The 16,399-nt window shown below is 35.2% G+C and overlaps 2 protein-coding genes across 2 annotated transcripts; both read right to left on the bottom strand.

The window, feature by feature from the left end:
- Positions 1-4,590: 4,590 nt before the first annotated feature.
- Positions 4,591-9,891, bottom strand: hoxd9a (homeobox D9a). The gene is made up of 2 exons (XM_065293203.1): positions 9,024-9,891; positions 4,591-8,690 (listed from the first exon to the last, which is right to left on the bottom strand). Exons 1-2 carry the CDS (start codon positions 9,565-9,567, stop codon positions 8,446-8,448), a joined length of 789 nt encoding a protein of 262 aa, XP_065149275.1. The 5' UTR covers positions 9,568-9,891; the 3' UTR covers positions 4,591-8,445.
- A 1,627-nt stretch (positions 9,892-11,518) lies between these two features.
- hoxd10a (homeobox D10a) lies at positions 11,519-14,588 on the bottom strand. The gene is made up of 2 exons (XM_065293363.2): positions 13,077-14,588; positions 11,519-12,267 (listed from the first exon to the last, which is right to left on the bottom strand). The coding sequence occupies exons 1-2, from the start codon at positions 13,795-13,797 to the stop codon at positions 11,993-11,995; spliced, it is 996 nt and encodes a 331-aa protein (XP_065149435.1). The 5' UTR covers positions 13,798-14,588; the 3' UTR covers positions 11,519-11,992.
- Positions 14,589-16,399: the final 1,811 nt, after the last annotated feature.

Raw genomic sequence — 16,399 nt, forward strand, 5'->3', positions numbered from 1 at the left:
TTATTAAAAGATAAAATTTGATTGTCAATTATTTAAAATAAAACTAAAAATAATCGTGTGTTTAAAAGTAAAATGGTGAAGTTGTGTAGCTATATTGCTAAGGCACCAAAATGTTGCGCATCTTTGCATTTTTTTTTACTAAATCAATTAAATTAATCAATTTTGGTGTAAATGTTTGTCTATATGTAAGATGTGGGGGCGCTGTAGAGCTTAATATAAAAATAGAAATTAGGCTCATTTAAAGTTCACTTTTAGGTCAACGAAGTACATATATAGATGAACTAAGATTTTTTCGTTTCTTTTCCCCTTTGTCTTTTTATAATACTCCATGCTAAACAACAGCTAAAATGCGGAGTTTCTAATACTATCCAAACATATATGAAGTATACTCGTATTTATAAACATGGGAAGGCATATAAATTAAATATTTAAAAAAAATCTTCGCATAATATAATAACAAAGCCATTTGTTTTTTCTTTCTCTAGAATGCTATCATGTTATCTAAAATATGCATTTAGACCTAATTCCATGTTTTTCGTTCGTGTTTGCAGGAAAAGCCTTGCTCTAGGACAAATATATTTTTCATAACGTGGCGCCACAACCACACAAAACCGGACTACAGTATTTACGTCATCTTCATTACAACCCCGTTTTCATCTGCAAGGTTTCCTAACCATCTAAAGACGAGTTCACAGAAATAAATCCGCGCTGGTTTGCAGGATAACAATTTGAAACCATAGTAAACGTCAATAGGCACAAGTTCAGTGACAAGTATTTAAGAAAGTCTTACCTCCAGAGGCTGGCTTCTCGCGTAACGCGCACTGATAAGCTTGTATATCCATGATCAAATCCAATCTGGAGCCTATTTCTCCTGTGCAGCGATACTGAGATCTTTTCTAAGCGTCTGAGCGACCTTTCTAATATACAATGTGAATTATATTTTGGCTTGTCAACTCCCTGGTCATAAAACAAAGTTTAATGGTATCACGTGCTTCCCCACAGCCATTCATGACAGCGCGCGGGTGCCATAAATAATCCTGAAAGTTGCACTTATTCAATAATGGCGATTACTCTGATCTCAGGAGGAAATAAAGACATGGAGTATAATTCGCATTCATCACACTTTAAGAAAAAACACTGCCTGAAAATTACAGTGTATTCCATGTATTCGAGAAGCATAATACATTTTGGCAAAGTCTTTATTAGTGTGTTCCTACAAATGCCTTGTTCCTGTTTGTTCGTCATTTTGCCACAGTTCTCTCCGCAGGGCAAATGAGGTGTTTGTGAAATCTATGACGTGTGAACTAATGTGAATGTTTTTCTGACTGTAAATTTAGGGTAATAAAACGCATCCCTGGTGAGACATAGACGAACCAAAGTGAAAAAACCACACTAAAAGCCATATGGCGTGTCCTTTACTTAAAAAGTAACAAATGTTTAGGGGTTTGTTCAGGTAGTATGTAGCATAGTTACATTTACTGTAAAAAAAAAATATTTTTTAACCCTAAATTTCGTAAATTAAATTATGTTAATGTGTACCTTATATATTGGCCTGCATGTAAGTACTAATTATATATAATTATATCAAATATAAGCTATTATAATACATTACAATATATTATAATTATATTTAAGTCAACCGATAACTCATTGGATTATAATTAAATGTTTACAGATTTAAACTTTGACTCCTATAACAAATATCTTATAGATACATTGATAAAATGTAAACTTGTATTAATTTCACTATGGTGAAAAAGTTAAAATGATTACATATCTTTAAATATTGTCGCGCAGTGTCTATAACCAAGAGTTGTTTTATTTGGGTCCTTAAAGATTTCTTATAACACACAATATCTGGATTTCGATTAAGCAGCGCTGCGCAGACTGAGCGGCTCTTGACACCAAAGTACCGCGAGAGCGATTCAAAAGCATACCAAGCAGTCCGCTCAAGAATCACTCTGGCTGTACTTTGATGTCATACGCCGATCTATCTGCGCAGCGCCGCATGAAGTCTGACGCACCAAATGAAAGAACGATTCATGGTCACATGGTTACACCAACCAATCACACTCACTAGAAATGACCTCGTGAAGTAATCTGCTGATACCACAACAGCTAATCCCGGAGAGTTAGACAACATCACCCCCTGCTGGTCAAAGAGCAAATTGCCTGGATGTTTGGACGTGGCAAACGTCAGTCTTCACAGCATACAGTTTATAGCATAGGCTAATTCCGTTCAATAGGGCTACCCAGAAAACAGTATGATGCACTGAAAACTTAATGGCGTTTTATTTTAGTCTTTATAACCTTAATTAAAATGTCTCAAAGCCAAATTTGCGTCCAAATAGCGTTACAACAAGATACCGCTGTATGAACACACAAGACACATTTTAAGGCAGGGGTTAAAATGTTTTCATTCCAATTAATTTTTTTTATGGAAATATTGTGCGAAATACATTTTTTACTCTCTACTTATTTAGTAAAAAGTAGTTTCATTTATGAATGTAATATAATATGTGTTGCAATACCACCATATTATTCAGTCTGCTGATAATGGTTATAAAGTTTTGTTAATACATTATTGCATAATTAACTCAGAGTTTAAAGCAGAGAAAATTATATTGCTTTTAGAACTCGTGTTTTGTGCTAAGGAGTGAAAGGTTATGAAAGAGGAGAGAAAGGAATTGATGGAAAAATGTGCATGTGTTGTAATTCTTCTAATTAGATGGTTTAAATAAAGTAATCGGATATTTTAAATTAAAGTAGTTAGACATAAAAATAAGTAAAATAATATAATTTTATATGATTTCCGGTGTTTTTAACTAAATTAAATCTGTAGAGAAATAGCTAATGCTCTAAATTCAGTTGACTCGTTTAGGTCTGAGACTCTTTGCCGCATTGCAGTAAGGTTGTAAATACCTCTGCAGCGGCCTGTCAGCTGACTGTGAAATACTGTCTTTGTTCCGCAGACCCTGTCTCTCCCTGCCCTAAAACTGCACCATTTCTACCATTAAGGGAGGAGTCATTATTTGAAACTCTGTACCGCTGCATCTCCAAATTTTTGTTTTTGATTTCTCTTTTTCTCTTTAACTTTCTTATAGATATAAATAAATGTATAAATAGGCCCCAAAATAACTTAGTTTTATCTATTAATTTTAAACCATTACTTCATTATAAATTCTTCGTAACTGTAATTTAATTGAAGTAATTTCTCTTTTGATTTTTTTGCAAAGACAAAAATAATCCGCTTTAAAAACAAATACGCCAATTTAACTTATGTCGTTATATAAAATAATTAATAAATAAAGGAAGACTGGTGTTAATGTTTTGTTCCTTATGTCCAAATGAAAAATTATTCTACTATTATAAGTCTGTTATTATTGTGGACGAAAAACTGAAAGTACAGTTTTGTTGCAAGCAATAATACATTCTTACAAATTCCGTTTTAAAGATCGGCAAGGTAAAGTTAGGCCAGAAACATTAACATGGCACCATTTTAAAAACACCAGCAGCTTCGAGCTTTCGTGCAATTCATACAGGAAACATCTCCTCTGTTCTAAATATACCTACTTGAGTTTTGGTTGCAAATTATGAAATACAATATAGTTTTTGCAGGCTTCTTTTGCTTTATTCTGTTTGTTTGTTTCTGAACCAATAACCTGCTGTTTATGTCATTTCGGACTGACACGATTGCAATCAGGCTAGTGTCCCGTAAAAATGTCATGAAATACAACTTACCAAACAAAGCTATATAATCCATGTCGTCCGTTCTGCGTTGTTGGTAAGTATTATGAAGCATCTTTGGTGTCAGTCTTCTAGAACTGTTTGACTTGCTCTGATTAAAAAAATCAAGCACCATCTAGCATCTGACAACACACGTGAACGGTAATACAAGTTACCAAAGCTCTGAATTTTTTCGAATTTCTAACACCGTACAGTAAACGGCAAATATATGAGCAGTCTGTGTTTTTGGATTTGGAGCAACAGAATGCAGAGGAAAAAGTCGCTTGGGAAATCTGGAAAAAGGGTCATGAAGACGTTTGCGTCTTGCACATGACCAGTGGCGTCCAATGGCAGGCGAAATAGGCTCATAAAAAGATCTGCTACGAAGCTGTAAATTGTCTTCTAACAAAAAGGAATCTGGGCTGCCGCAAAGCCTCTAGTTTTTTGCGCATAATGACCGAGCCAGCTGCACTTCTTCAGCAAACAAAATACAGCCACAGACATCTGCTAAAAGAGGATTTTTGTGGGTGTGTGAGAGAAAGAGATAACGAGAGAGAGAGAGAGAGCGAGAGAGAGAGAGAGAGAGAGAGAATTGTAAACACACTTGCTGACAGAGCTACAATCGCCTATCGTACGTTAAATACTTAAAATAATTTGAAGGACATACACATAAATGTATTAGTTATGTAGTTAACGCAGCATAGTATTGACTAACAAATTATAGGTTTATATTAGATCCAGTTTGTGTTTTTTTTTTTCAAATTGGTCCTAACTTAATGCTTACAATAAAGTAAGCTTTATAAAACAATATTTTATATTGTGAGATTTTAAAAAATGCAATAATCACAATTTATCATTGGGTCATAGTAGTATTCCTAGACCATGCTTTTATTGAATATTTAGAAACACAAATAGCAATCCATGGTTTGCAGTCAAGTTTTAAGCAAAATAAATAACCTCGCAGTATACAAAATAATTAACCGACGCGTGTTTATAAAGATGCTATACCAAATAAGAATCATAAAAGAATAATATACCAAGTAAGAATAACATACCTGTAATGGTAAAGATTGTTGTAATGCTGCCAGTCATTATGCAAAATAAAATAATCACATCAATGGTTATTTTACACAAACAGGAGCATTTCGACTCCAAAAAAGAATAAAATATATATCGTATTGATATTTTCAAGAAATCTGATGGGTTTGTAAAATAACGCTAATTCTTTTATTTATTTATTTTAAATTTTTGGGACATTCAGAAATGCGTAAAAAAAATTAGTGTATGTTTTAAATATTCCTATTTATGCTGACAGATTCCCGGTCTTTTTTAAGAACGTATTTTTTAAGATTGTATACAATAAACGATTATTAAACGTTAAAGCATATTTTGGGGCAAACGGTGGCCCAACAAAGGCATTAAAGTGTAAGGTATTGTAGTTTCAAAATCAGAAAGGAAGCTCGCCTTATTTGAAAACAGATTTTATGACACACAACCTTGAGGTCTCATCCAAGCTATCTGAGCTAGAGGCGAGTGCTGATTTAGGCGCGCTGGTTGGGCGCCAGTATTACTACCGGACGATTTACAGGCTCGGTATTGTAGCGACCCAGCCTCTCGCAGTGTCGTAAAGACCTGCTGTCTTTGTAAGTTATCGTGCGAGTAAAATTTAAAGCGGTCACTGTGACACGTAATTCCACCAGGATTCGCCTGATAACTGGTGCTCTGTGTCGCAGGTTTTCCAAGAAGATAAAATTATTGAATCCGTAGTAGCCGTTGCCAAAACAATCACATGCATACCGCTCAGTAGAAATGTTGATTCGTATGAGAAAACCTTTGGGTGTGCAAGGATAAAAAACTAGATGGAGACACATTATAAGATTATGTGTGTAGGCGACACCTATTAAGATTTTATTGCTGATAATTAAAAACTGTTGTCTGATTTATAGTAACAACAACTAATACTAAGTTAATAACAGATATTTCATGCGTTTCGTGAGTCTTTAGTTTGACCTGGCTTAGAAAGACAAACTTGTACTATAGCTGTTTTGAATTAATATCCAACTCAAATGGCTGGGCTCATCTGAAACTAAAATATTTTTAATTTAATATTTTACATTTTTACAATTTAATTGTTACCACATGTACACGCCTCATACACAAAGACCAATAATAACAACAGTATAAATAAATTAAAAATATTTTTTGCTACAAACTTGTAACCCCCCCCCCATTTGTTCAATCTGATGTTCTGTTTGTCCAAATGAGAAATATTGTAGAAATAACACGTTTACGTTCATGTTCAAAGCAATTGACATTACGTTTACATTTAAGTTTTAGCATACGCTTTTATCACAAGCGATTTACACAAGTGAGGGATTTGTTCCTCAAACATCCCAAAATGTCTTGATTTCTGTGCAAATTCTTCCTTTAAACAATTACTCAAATATTTGACCAACCAAGAAGGACAATTTGAATAGAAATGTATGTTGACATGTTTTCACTAATCGACGTCAGATAATTTATTATAATATTAATAGTATTTTTTTCGCTTGTTTTATTTGTTGGGAGTTAATTTTCTTAAATGTTTTTTTGAGATGGACAGTAGGCTATCTTTGGATTTAGTATATGTTATTAAGATGGATAATACTGTATGTAAGATGTATAATTTAGACTGGATATATTGTCAATTTAGTCTCGATGCGAATGTCTTTGTTTTAATTTGCTTTCTCTCAAGCCGATGTTCTCGGTCATTGTCATCTAAGATTATAAAGTTTAAAATGACTTGTTTTTATTTAATTCCCCTTTTGAATTAAGTATTTAACTCACAGTGGCACATGATATACCAACCTACTGGCCCAGTTCCTTTGATGTCTTTTCTAAACCAAATCAGAACGATTTATTCTAAAAAGCAACTTACAGTGATATTGGATACATTTTAATCGTCCATTTCAATGGAGTTAATTGACGCAGTTATTTTTTTCGAGATAAGAAAAACTTTCCAGAAGCAAATCTCGATTTAGTTAATCGTAGCCGTCTAAGCTCCCTATATACAACAGATCTGCCAAAAGCATTCTCCTTTTTTTCACAGAACAACGAGGCCCTCTAGCGGCAATAATGCACACGTTTCTTTAGTTTGCATTATTTGAAAATCTCTCCCCCTCTCTTTCTCTCTCTCTCTCTCTCTCTCTCTCTCTCTCTCTCTCTCTCTCTCTCTCTCTCTCCACATTTATTTATTTCTATTTTTATTTATCGTGATAAAATGTGTCTGTTTAAGACTTGATTGTAATCATCTAAAAACAGAATATGCAACAAATACATGCTTGTAATAAAAACTTTACTATTTTGAGTTTTAGTTGTCATTTCTCGACCTTTTTCTAAAAATGAATTTATGAAAACGATTAATCTAAAATAAATATACTGTTACTGTCAAAAACAAATTTTAAAGATTTAAGTAAAAAGTGTGGATGCATTTCCAAAATAAACGTGACTTTCAGTTTGCTGGGGGTCGATACTGTTTTAGTCTTTACAATACATCGACCAGACGCCCCGTCGAAAAGTGGCTACAGTTCTGTTTGCGAGTAACAGACACAAAAACCAGTGAGGTTAGTTTCAAAGAGAAGAGCAATTACGGTCCTACACCATAAACTCATTTAGACCAGACGTCTATCTCTTTCTATAGCTTTATTAGACCCAGTATCTTCCTGCTTTAAAACAATTCTTAGTACCGGTTTGACGATAAATTGGGGGTCCTTGCAACACTTTTCCCAATCATAAACTGTTTAGCAATATTACCGACCAGCCTCTATTTTGTGTTATGATCAAACAAAATGTATCTTGCCGTGACGTTTTCACCCTGCCTTAAAATAAAGTTTCTTTTAAAAATGTAAATAAGTTCAATGTGCAGTACACTTTTCAACTTATTTTAAAAAAAGGTCCTTAAAATAAACTAATTTCCACAATCTGATTCAGACGGGTGAAGTAGACGTCAATAAACATTGTGAATGTCCAACAAGATCTAAATACGGGTTGGAAGACATCCACTGAAAAAAGAAACGTGGATCCACCATGGCAAAAAAAAAAATGAAGGATATGAAGCATTCAACTGAAATACTTTTCGATATCTACCACACCAGCAAGTGCATTTAAAAGACTAAACATTATCATTAAAGAATGTGATTTTCCGACTTAATTTCCAATTAAAGAACAAATTGTATTTGTTGTGCCTGCATGAGGGCGTTCGTTTGCATGCATTATACTGTAGACAGACAAAGACCAGCCCATAACTAGGACTATCAGAGCACGGGTTTTATTCCTCTTTCAATAAACATTTTAGTTGCAAGAATTTGACGAATAATATAGCTTATTTACGATGCATTATAGACTACAGGACACAAAACAGAATTATTGTGGTTCTCAGACTGAACAAACCTTTCCATCTGGGGAAAACAAATTTTATGCGGCCAAAGCCAAACGTTTTTTTTTTTTTATCTAAAACCAATACCTTGTGCGTACGATAAAGTTAGCATGGAATATAATTTTTTTCAAGGTCACATAAAACAGCTATTTTGACTCTGAATATATGCTAAATTAAACAGAAGATATGCTAAGACAGGCATAGATAACAATCCTGAATTGTAACTCAAAGAAAACTTAACGACACAGAACAACACGATTCTAAACCGAGCAAATGTGAAAATATACACTGCAGTATTGCTCCGTTCACTGCAGATCTTTATTGTTTCTCTCTCTGTTCATCTTCTTCATTTTCATCCTTCTGTTCTGAAACCAGATTTTCACCTGCCTCTCTGTTAAATTCAGGATTCGTGCAACCTCGTAGCGGCGATCCCTCGTTAAATACATGTTATAAAGAAACTCCTTTTCCAATTCCAAAGTCTGATATTTCGTGTACGGACATCGTTTCTTTCTTGTTGACCGTGCATGGATCCAATTTGCTGCCGGGTTGCCTGTAAAAATAAGGAGCAGTGTGAGTAAAAATAATCGTATAATTCACAATAAATCTGGCTTCTTAAACAAAAGTCTAAAGTAACATATTTTAAAATAAAAATAGAGGCCATATAGCCTACCTACTAAGATATTTCGTACCTGGCGTTTAACATTAGTAAAAACCTGGATTTGCTACAAGCTTATTTAAAATATACACACTTTACAACCGATGACATTTTTCGGCCCGTGGTAAGAGCCCCGACACTTTTATAGGTTAGTAAAACCTCTAGTTAAGGAAAACCTGCTCGTACAGTTCGACGGCTGTAAATCACATGGCAATTCATTACACTTACTTGGGTCAAGTTGTTGTTGTTTCTCCTCTTTTGGTTCACTATGAGTCGAAATATTATTGCCAACTCTTTCTTCAGTAGATTTGTCTGGACATTCAGATTCAACGCCGCAGCCATATTCAGAAACTGTCGGCGTCTCTGCTTCAAACACACGGCTTTCAGTCCTTTTCGAGGGCACATTTTCAGTCTTTGACCCGCTCTGCCGGCTGTTGGAGTGGAACCCGGAAAAAGAAATATGGTTGGAGACTGGATCTATCCAGGAGCGCACATATCTGTTGTCTCCCAGCTGGGTCTGGTGAACGTACGGATGGTAAATCCCAGAAACTGCAGCAGCAGAAGGTTGATGGACTGAGGACCAAGATGTAGGGAACACGGCTGACTTGGGTGCGAAGCTGCAAGACGAGAAATCCGCATTTCCCCCGACACCTGACGGCCTCGCGGGCGCGGCGTGTGAACCCTGGACATAACGCGCTCCGTACACATCCTCCGCTTCGTGCCCCATTATAGAGTCCACATAATAGCTGCTCAGAGCTGAACTAGTCGACATTTTCGGATCCCCACGAACTCATATAAAACGTTACTCCGTTACGGAAACCTTGCCTGTGAGCAATCATAGTATTTTTGCTGCCTTCATCTTCAGCGATTGGTTACATGAATCACGTGATCATATTTACTAATACTGAGAGTAAATCAGTCCGCTGATAACGGTATGTTTGTTTCTCTACATTCACAAATAAAGACAAACTATTTTTATAGTAACCAACGTGTAACGACATTATAGCCTACATTCTGTCTCCCGATTCCTCGTGTTTTTTATAACACGCCACTCGAACGGAGGTGGTACCGCTCCTTTTTTACGGGCCAGATTAACACCACCCATTTATTTCAATACAAGCACTCACCATACCCACAATACCTTAGCAAATAATTCCACTAGAGTGTAAAATCGTGCAAAATATCGTCATAAGGTGTGTCATATACTCTGTCCTTGTAAAGCATTTTATAGAGTACTGAGTTGCAAGTCCTCGTAAAATAAATGTAATAACATGCTGTAAAACAACGGTCCACCACAGATTTCACAGATTCTCATATTTTATAAACTGTCTGCACCGCTTCAATGTTAAGATCTTTAATTTTAAAAATGTGGTGTTGCTGTGAAATTGACACAAAAGTAATATTTGTATTTTTTGCATTTATTGAATAGAAGGCCCACTTTTATGTCCATCAATAAAAATTTTATGATGTGCATTTGATTATGCATTAATGTGCCCTTAATAAAACAGAATAGGCGCCTGGGCCTATATGTGTCTTTCATTGCATGAGAAAATATAGCAATATGGAAACATTTCTAGTATTTTTCCTCATTTAAGATAATACATTGAGTATTGAGGAGGCATTGTAGGCGAACTGGATGTGGCTTGACTACAAATAGGGTAGATATTGCTGTATCATATCATTCAAATTAATATGTTCGCTATTACGAATAGATAACTTATTTGATGAAAGGGGAATTTTTAATTTGTTGGCATAATGTAACAAATAGTCTATTACACGTTTTTCTTTAAAAACAAAAGTAATATGACAGAAATGTGGCGAAGTTTTATTTGTAGATAAGCTAAGCTGTTTCTCTCTGTGCTTGCATTGTGGTCACACACTCGTATACGTATGTATGTGTGTACGGAATCCTTACAATGTTGGGTGTGCATGCACATTAGAGAAAAATTCAATTGAGAGCTTTAAAATAATTATTTGGGACCTGTGGAAAGTCCACCGTGTTGTACATGACACGTCGAATCATTTTTACTTTTAAGTGTACATGCAAGTATACCAGTCTTCGTAAGCCTGCAATGTTCTGGTGCACTTTGGGTTGCATGCACACATGGTGAGCGTTGTTAAAGGCTGATAAATTGTCTAAGTTTTTGTGCATCAGCATATGGAGTATTTATGTTATGTGTACTTGTGGTATTGTAAAATCAGTCAATTCTGCTGACGTACTCAGTAATTTTTTTAAGGTAAAGTGAAGGGCAGTCAGCATGGTTTTTTCATGGATGCGACATTAATTATTATTTTCTTCCTTTGGGTCTTTACTAAGTACTACACTATACAGTCTATATGAATTATATAAATAAAAAAACACTGCCCATTCCTTTAACAATTTAGCTTTGAAAAGTCAGTAAAATTTTCGATTTGTGAATAATTTGTACTGTAGCCTGTAGTTGCTTCATTGTTGTATTTATCAAAGTTGTATTCATTAATTTTCACAAAATATAATATTTAAACAAGTAGTTTTGCAGTATTACGATTTTTTCCCCGGCTAACAGTTATTGTAAATGTAAACGTTTACATGTACATAGTCATATGCCATCGACTTGCATAACAGTATGTTTCCTCATACAAAACTAACAATTAAAGCACTGAATGAAAAAAAATGAATCCCATTTTATCGAATATGGTATTATTTAAAATGTGGTTTTAGAAAACACTGCGCAAACTACACATTACATTATTAATTTATTAGTCCACTGACAACATGCCACAAACATGCACTGATATAGACATAAAAACATACATTTTACAGGAATTATATACGCAATCATTTCAGATAGATGATGGTTTTCACTGGTGGAAGAAATGGACACTCTTCACTTTTAAATGTGCTCTCATGTCCAAAGCCATGACTTTTCGTTCTGTCGCCACTGGAAATGTAATCTGAACAGTCTGTCTTTCGTCTTTTTCTTAAATTAAGACCAAACATCATTTGTTGTATACCCTGTGAAAGATATTCAAAATACACAACGCTTCACATTTTAAATCCTATCAAGGATGTAGCAACAAATCACAAGGACGTAGCAACAATTACAATACCGGAACGTGAAAGTAAACAAAACAATGCTCGTCGTCCTCACGTTTTCATTATGTGAGAACATAAATAGGCCTAAAAGAGGGGTGCATTTTGGATCGTGTTTGCATGCTCACGAAAAGGTGAGATTAGAGGTCAGTTCACGAATGCGATTTTCTCTACTCATTTTCTTAAGTTTCATCCTGCGGTTTTGAAACCAGATTTTCACTTGTCTGTCAGTAAGGTTGACGCTTTTGCTGATCTCTAGACGGCGCTCCCGAGTCAGGTACATATTGAATAAAAACTCTTTTTCTAATTCCAGGGTCTGGTGCTTTGTGTATGGACATCGTTTCTTTCTTCCACTTTTCGCAGTCAACCAGTTGCTTGTCGGTGTATCGCTTTTGGACTCTGCAAAACAAAAAGACACAGTGAGCCAAAAGCACCAGGCGCCCGCTTCCTCGCTTTGAGATAGGCCGCGTTTGGCATTAAATAAAATTGAAATAAATGGCATACGTTTGTTAAAGGGTTAGAAGAAATAGTATTACATGAAGATAGTTAAAACTAACGTAAAAAAAAAAAAAACATTATGACCTCGTCTGGTCATTCAGCACACAAGGACAATTTTATTTAACAGATTATTACAAATGTCAAAACAAACACAATTTTATAGTATGAACGGTTTTGTTTTTATCAGTTAAGCTAACGAAGTTTATCTATGTATGGCTTGTTTGATTATTATATGTGACATTGTCCCATGTTGTGAAAGGTTATCAGCAAAATACTAAATTTTTATCACGAATGCATCATACAACTCCAAAACTAGAAACTCCCTGTACCATAAATATAACATTACCCAACTCTATTAACCAAGAAAAATATATTGGTGTATTAGTCGATATCAGTTAAACTCAATACATGTACCAAATGGAATTTTAATTTATTTCTTGTACTGTACGGATAAAGTCGACAAAAAACATTTAACCGACACTGTGCTTGTATTGACCAGACAAGAATGCCTCCAAGTCACTTGCAACAAAAGGTATTTGATGTTAACGCGCCCTCGCAGCGCCGTTTCCTGTTAAGGCTTTTACTGCAACCTGAGTAAGACTCCCATTAAACATTACGACTTTCGGGTTGTTTGTGTTTTATATTGGGTTTTATGATGCTGGAGCGTTCGCATTACACCAAGATGCGATTAATCCTTTTATTGTACCCACCTTTTCCTTCTCTGTGTGGCAGTTCGGGGCTAGAGACAGACGCCTCAGTGGAGCAGATCTTGTCCTCCTGCGCGTTGGCTTTGGGCTGTGGACTCGGCGCCGGGGACGAGCTGCTGGTGTCGCGTTCGTGCGGCACCTTCTTGTTCACCTCGACAAAGGGCGTTGACTGGGCTTTAGGAGTCACTCTGTTCAGCAGCATTAACGTAGCGCTTGGGCTCATCGTCTCGTTGTCATAATCCTGGTTTTTCGCCGTCGCATAAGTTTGGCTTAGTCTAAAATAGCCGGGTACCGGAATCTCGGGACTATCAACAGAGCACGGTTCGGGAATCAGGTTGGAGTACGCAGGTATCTCAGACGAGCTGACTTTTGCTCGCTTGTCGGAGTACATACAACAGTTTGTCTCTTCTTTTATATTCTGTGAAAATGTGCAGGTGGGCATCTGGTTAAGCGGTTGCTCTAACCGACAGGACCTACTCGGGTCTGCCCAGTTATCAGTTTGAGGTATGTACGAGTGGATATTCACGCTCATGTTTTGGTGGTTTACTTCCCCACGTTTGCCAAGAGACGGCAGGAGTCCACAGGTTTGCATTCCATAGGTTCCCATTTCTGCAGTGGATGGCATGTACATGTTACTGCTGGAGTAGAAATCTGTTCTGCACGCCCCAATCAAAGAGTCTACCAAAAACGTGTTGGCAGCAGGAGAGCTGTTGGGAAAGGACATTTTGAAGATTTTTTTTACGAAGGAGAGAGGTGTCCTCTGTAAGCTGACATATCTAGCAAAACAATCCCTGTGTAAACCAGAGAGTCTCTGTTCAACCACATGACATTCTCACCAATGAAATTTGAAAATGGCCTTGAGACGCAGGCTCTTCCCCATCACGTGGACGCATTGATACACGACTTGAAGTTTTAGACGTGGTCAACAGCGACACCTAGAACAAGGACTTGAAATTGATGCAAAGACGTGCATATTAGTGTGCATAACGTCCCATTTCTTAAAACAAAATAGTATATGTTTGTGCGTTGAAAAGGATCATAAGCATTGAAAACAAGCCATTTTTCTATTTTTTTTCTACTCCTTTAAATTCTAATTCAAAGTCAAGACATCGAAATCTCCGTAGACACGTCGGAGTTTCTCACGTCGTTTAATATTTCAGTAGAAAAATGCAGATGATGGCGCAGAACACGAGGATCCAGCGGGTGTGGACCTAGTCAACGCAGACTGCATACTGAATGAAGGTTAAGGGCAAATTAAGTTTAATAAAAATTACGTTTAAAAAAAGTAAAATACTTGTTAGTATATGCATTTGTTATTAATTTCAGCAACGCATGAACCGTTCTCATGTTATTGGATAATAACTTGTGCATTTTCGACGTATTTGTTTTTTATAGACTATGTGCATTTTTATGTCTGAAAATTTCTGTAAAGAAAGTAAAAATGCAATAAAAACTATCCACTTGATAAATTGTATATTAGTAAATCAATGATTTTAAAGCATTATATTGTATATTTGTGAAATGTAAGACTAACATTACAGCTACAAAGTTATTTTTTTAGTTTAGTTTATTATAAATAAAGTTTATTTATAGTTTATTATTTTCGTGAAATGTATTTAGTCGTTTCGCATAAATAAAGCTTAGAGTTAAGTTTTTGTTTATGATTATTATAAAAAGTAGGTTATATTGTGTAATGCTGAAAGGCGTTGAGACCGTGGGTTTAAAATACACATTATACATATTTAGCTATAACATTGGTGCATTTGGTACCAAGCTCGATCAGTCACTATAATTGTTTATAGAAAATATGAAATCCTGTAATTAAAAAATGCAAATACGTTTGCGGAAAATGTTTATATTTTGGAACTGGGTAAAATGAAAAAAGAAAAATATTAAGCAAAGTCAGCAAATCAAGGCCGTAACCACATCTTGATCATTGGAAGGGAACAAAACATTCAGGACTTAATGCATATATATTTAAAAAAATCAAGGCTTCTGATTAATGTCTGTTGTGGTTATACAGCCCTGCTCCAAATGTCTTTTCTTGGTGTTTGTGTGTGTGTGTGTTTGCGAGTTTTTGTAATATGTACATTACAGGTGTATAACCTATTTATTTTGAAGTAATAATATTGCCGTCTTCTTTAAAAAATGATTACAGTTTAAGGTATTTAAAGGTTGTAGTTTATCGTTTGGAGATTTTTACAATTTTACTAGAGATTAACAACGAAGCATGTCGACTAGTAATACATTCAAAGGCACAGACCTTAACCAAACCAATGTAAAATACAAACATTAAAACATAAATGTTCAGGTGAGTATTTGCTTAACAATAAAATGACTGGTACAAAAAAATCATTGTACATGCCAGAAAGCGACATCTGGAAGAAAACCGAACAGATACATTACACAATTTTCCGATTAAAATGTCTTTTTTTAGTTTTAATGGCTCAATGATATCTATCTAGACGTACCACGTAAAATATATCATGTGTTAGATTTGAATTTAAAAGCATTAACATACAAAAACATTACAAATGTCCTTCATTTTGGTACCTTTATATTCTTTACCGTGGTTTGTTGGCTTTATCTTTTCTAAATAAATCAATCAATCAAATAACAAAAAAGCAGACCGACATGTAATACACAGAAAGCGCTTTTACACACATGGTGTTGTACTTTTGTGTTAAAACCTATACCTTATTATTGATATTAGCAGTATTAATAAGTTTTTTCGGAGGCCTGTTTCCTCTCAAAGACGTGTTTAGATTAAATTAAAGGGGGTTGTTATATCTGCTGTGATAACAATAATAATAATATAGGCTAATAAAATAAAAAATACTATCAAAAACAATATAGTTAAAATAGTTGCTAATTTTGTATGATTTATGTAAATGTATTCTTGTGGGTATTCATTTGGTGCATTGCGTTAGAAAAGCAAAATCGGTTTCCTTCATACTTAGAAAATATATGCCTTGAATACACCATAAGTTACTTTGGCAAACGTTCTCAAAAAGCGAACAAATTCTTTCTTATAGACGGGCTAACGTCTAAAACTGCGCAGAAAATGTCATTTTAACTCCTCGTCTTAACTATCCAGAGACATAGATATACACAATGGAACGATTTTAATTTAAGATACAGACTAATAATACAATAGATTTATTGCGAATAAAAATAAAGAATCATATTAAGTGGTTCGGTATTGCACATTAACAAAACATAAGTGTTAAACATTGCATCGCATACTTCGATCAAGATCACAGTCATTGTTGTTTCAGACCTACACTTGGATTATCCTGCACGAGGTCCAAACATTGCTCTAAGTT

This window comes from Paramisgurnus dabryanus, chromosome 15, assembly GCF_030506205.2.
Source record: "Paramisgurnus dabryanus chromosome 15, PD_genome_1.1, whole genome shotgun sequence".
NCBI classification, from domain to species: domain Eukaryota; kingdom Metazoa; phylum Chordata; class Actinopteri; order Cypriniformes; family Cobitidae; genus Paramisgurnus; species Paramisgurnus dabryanus.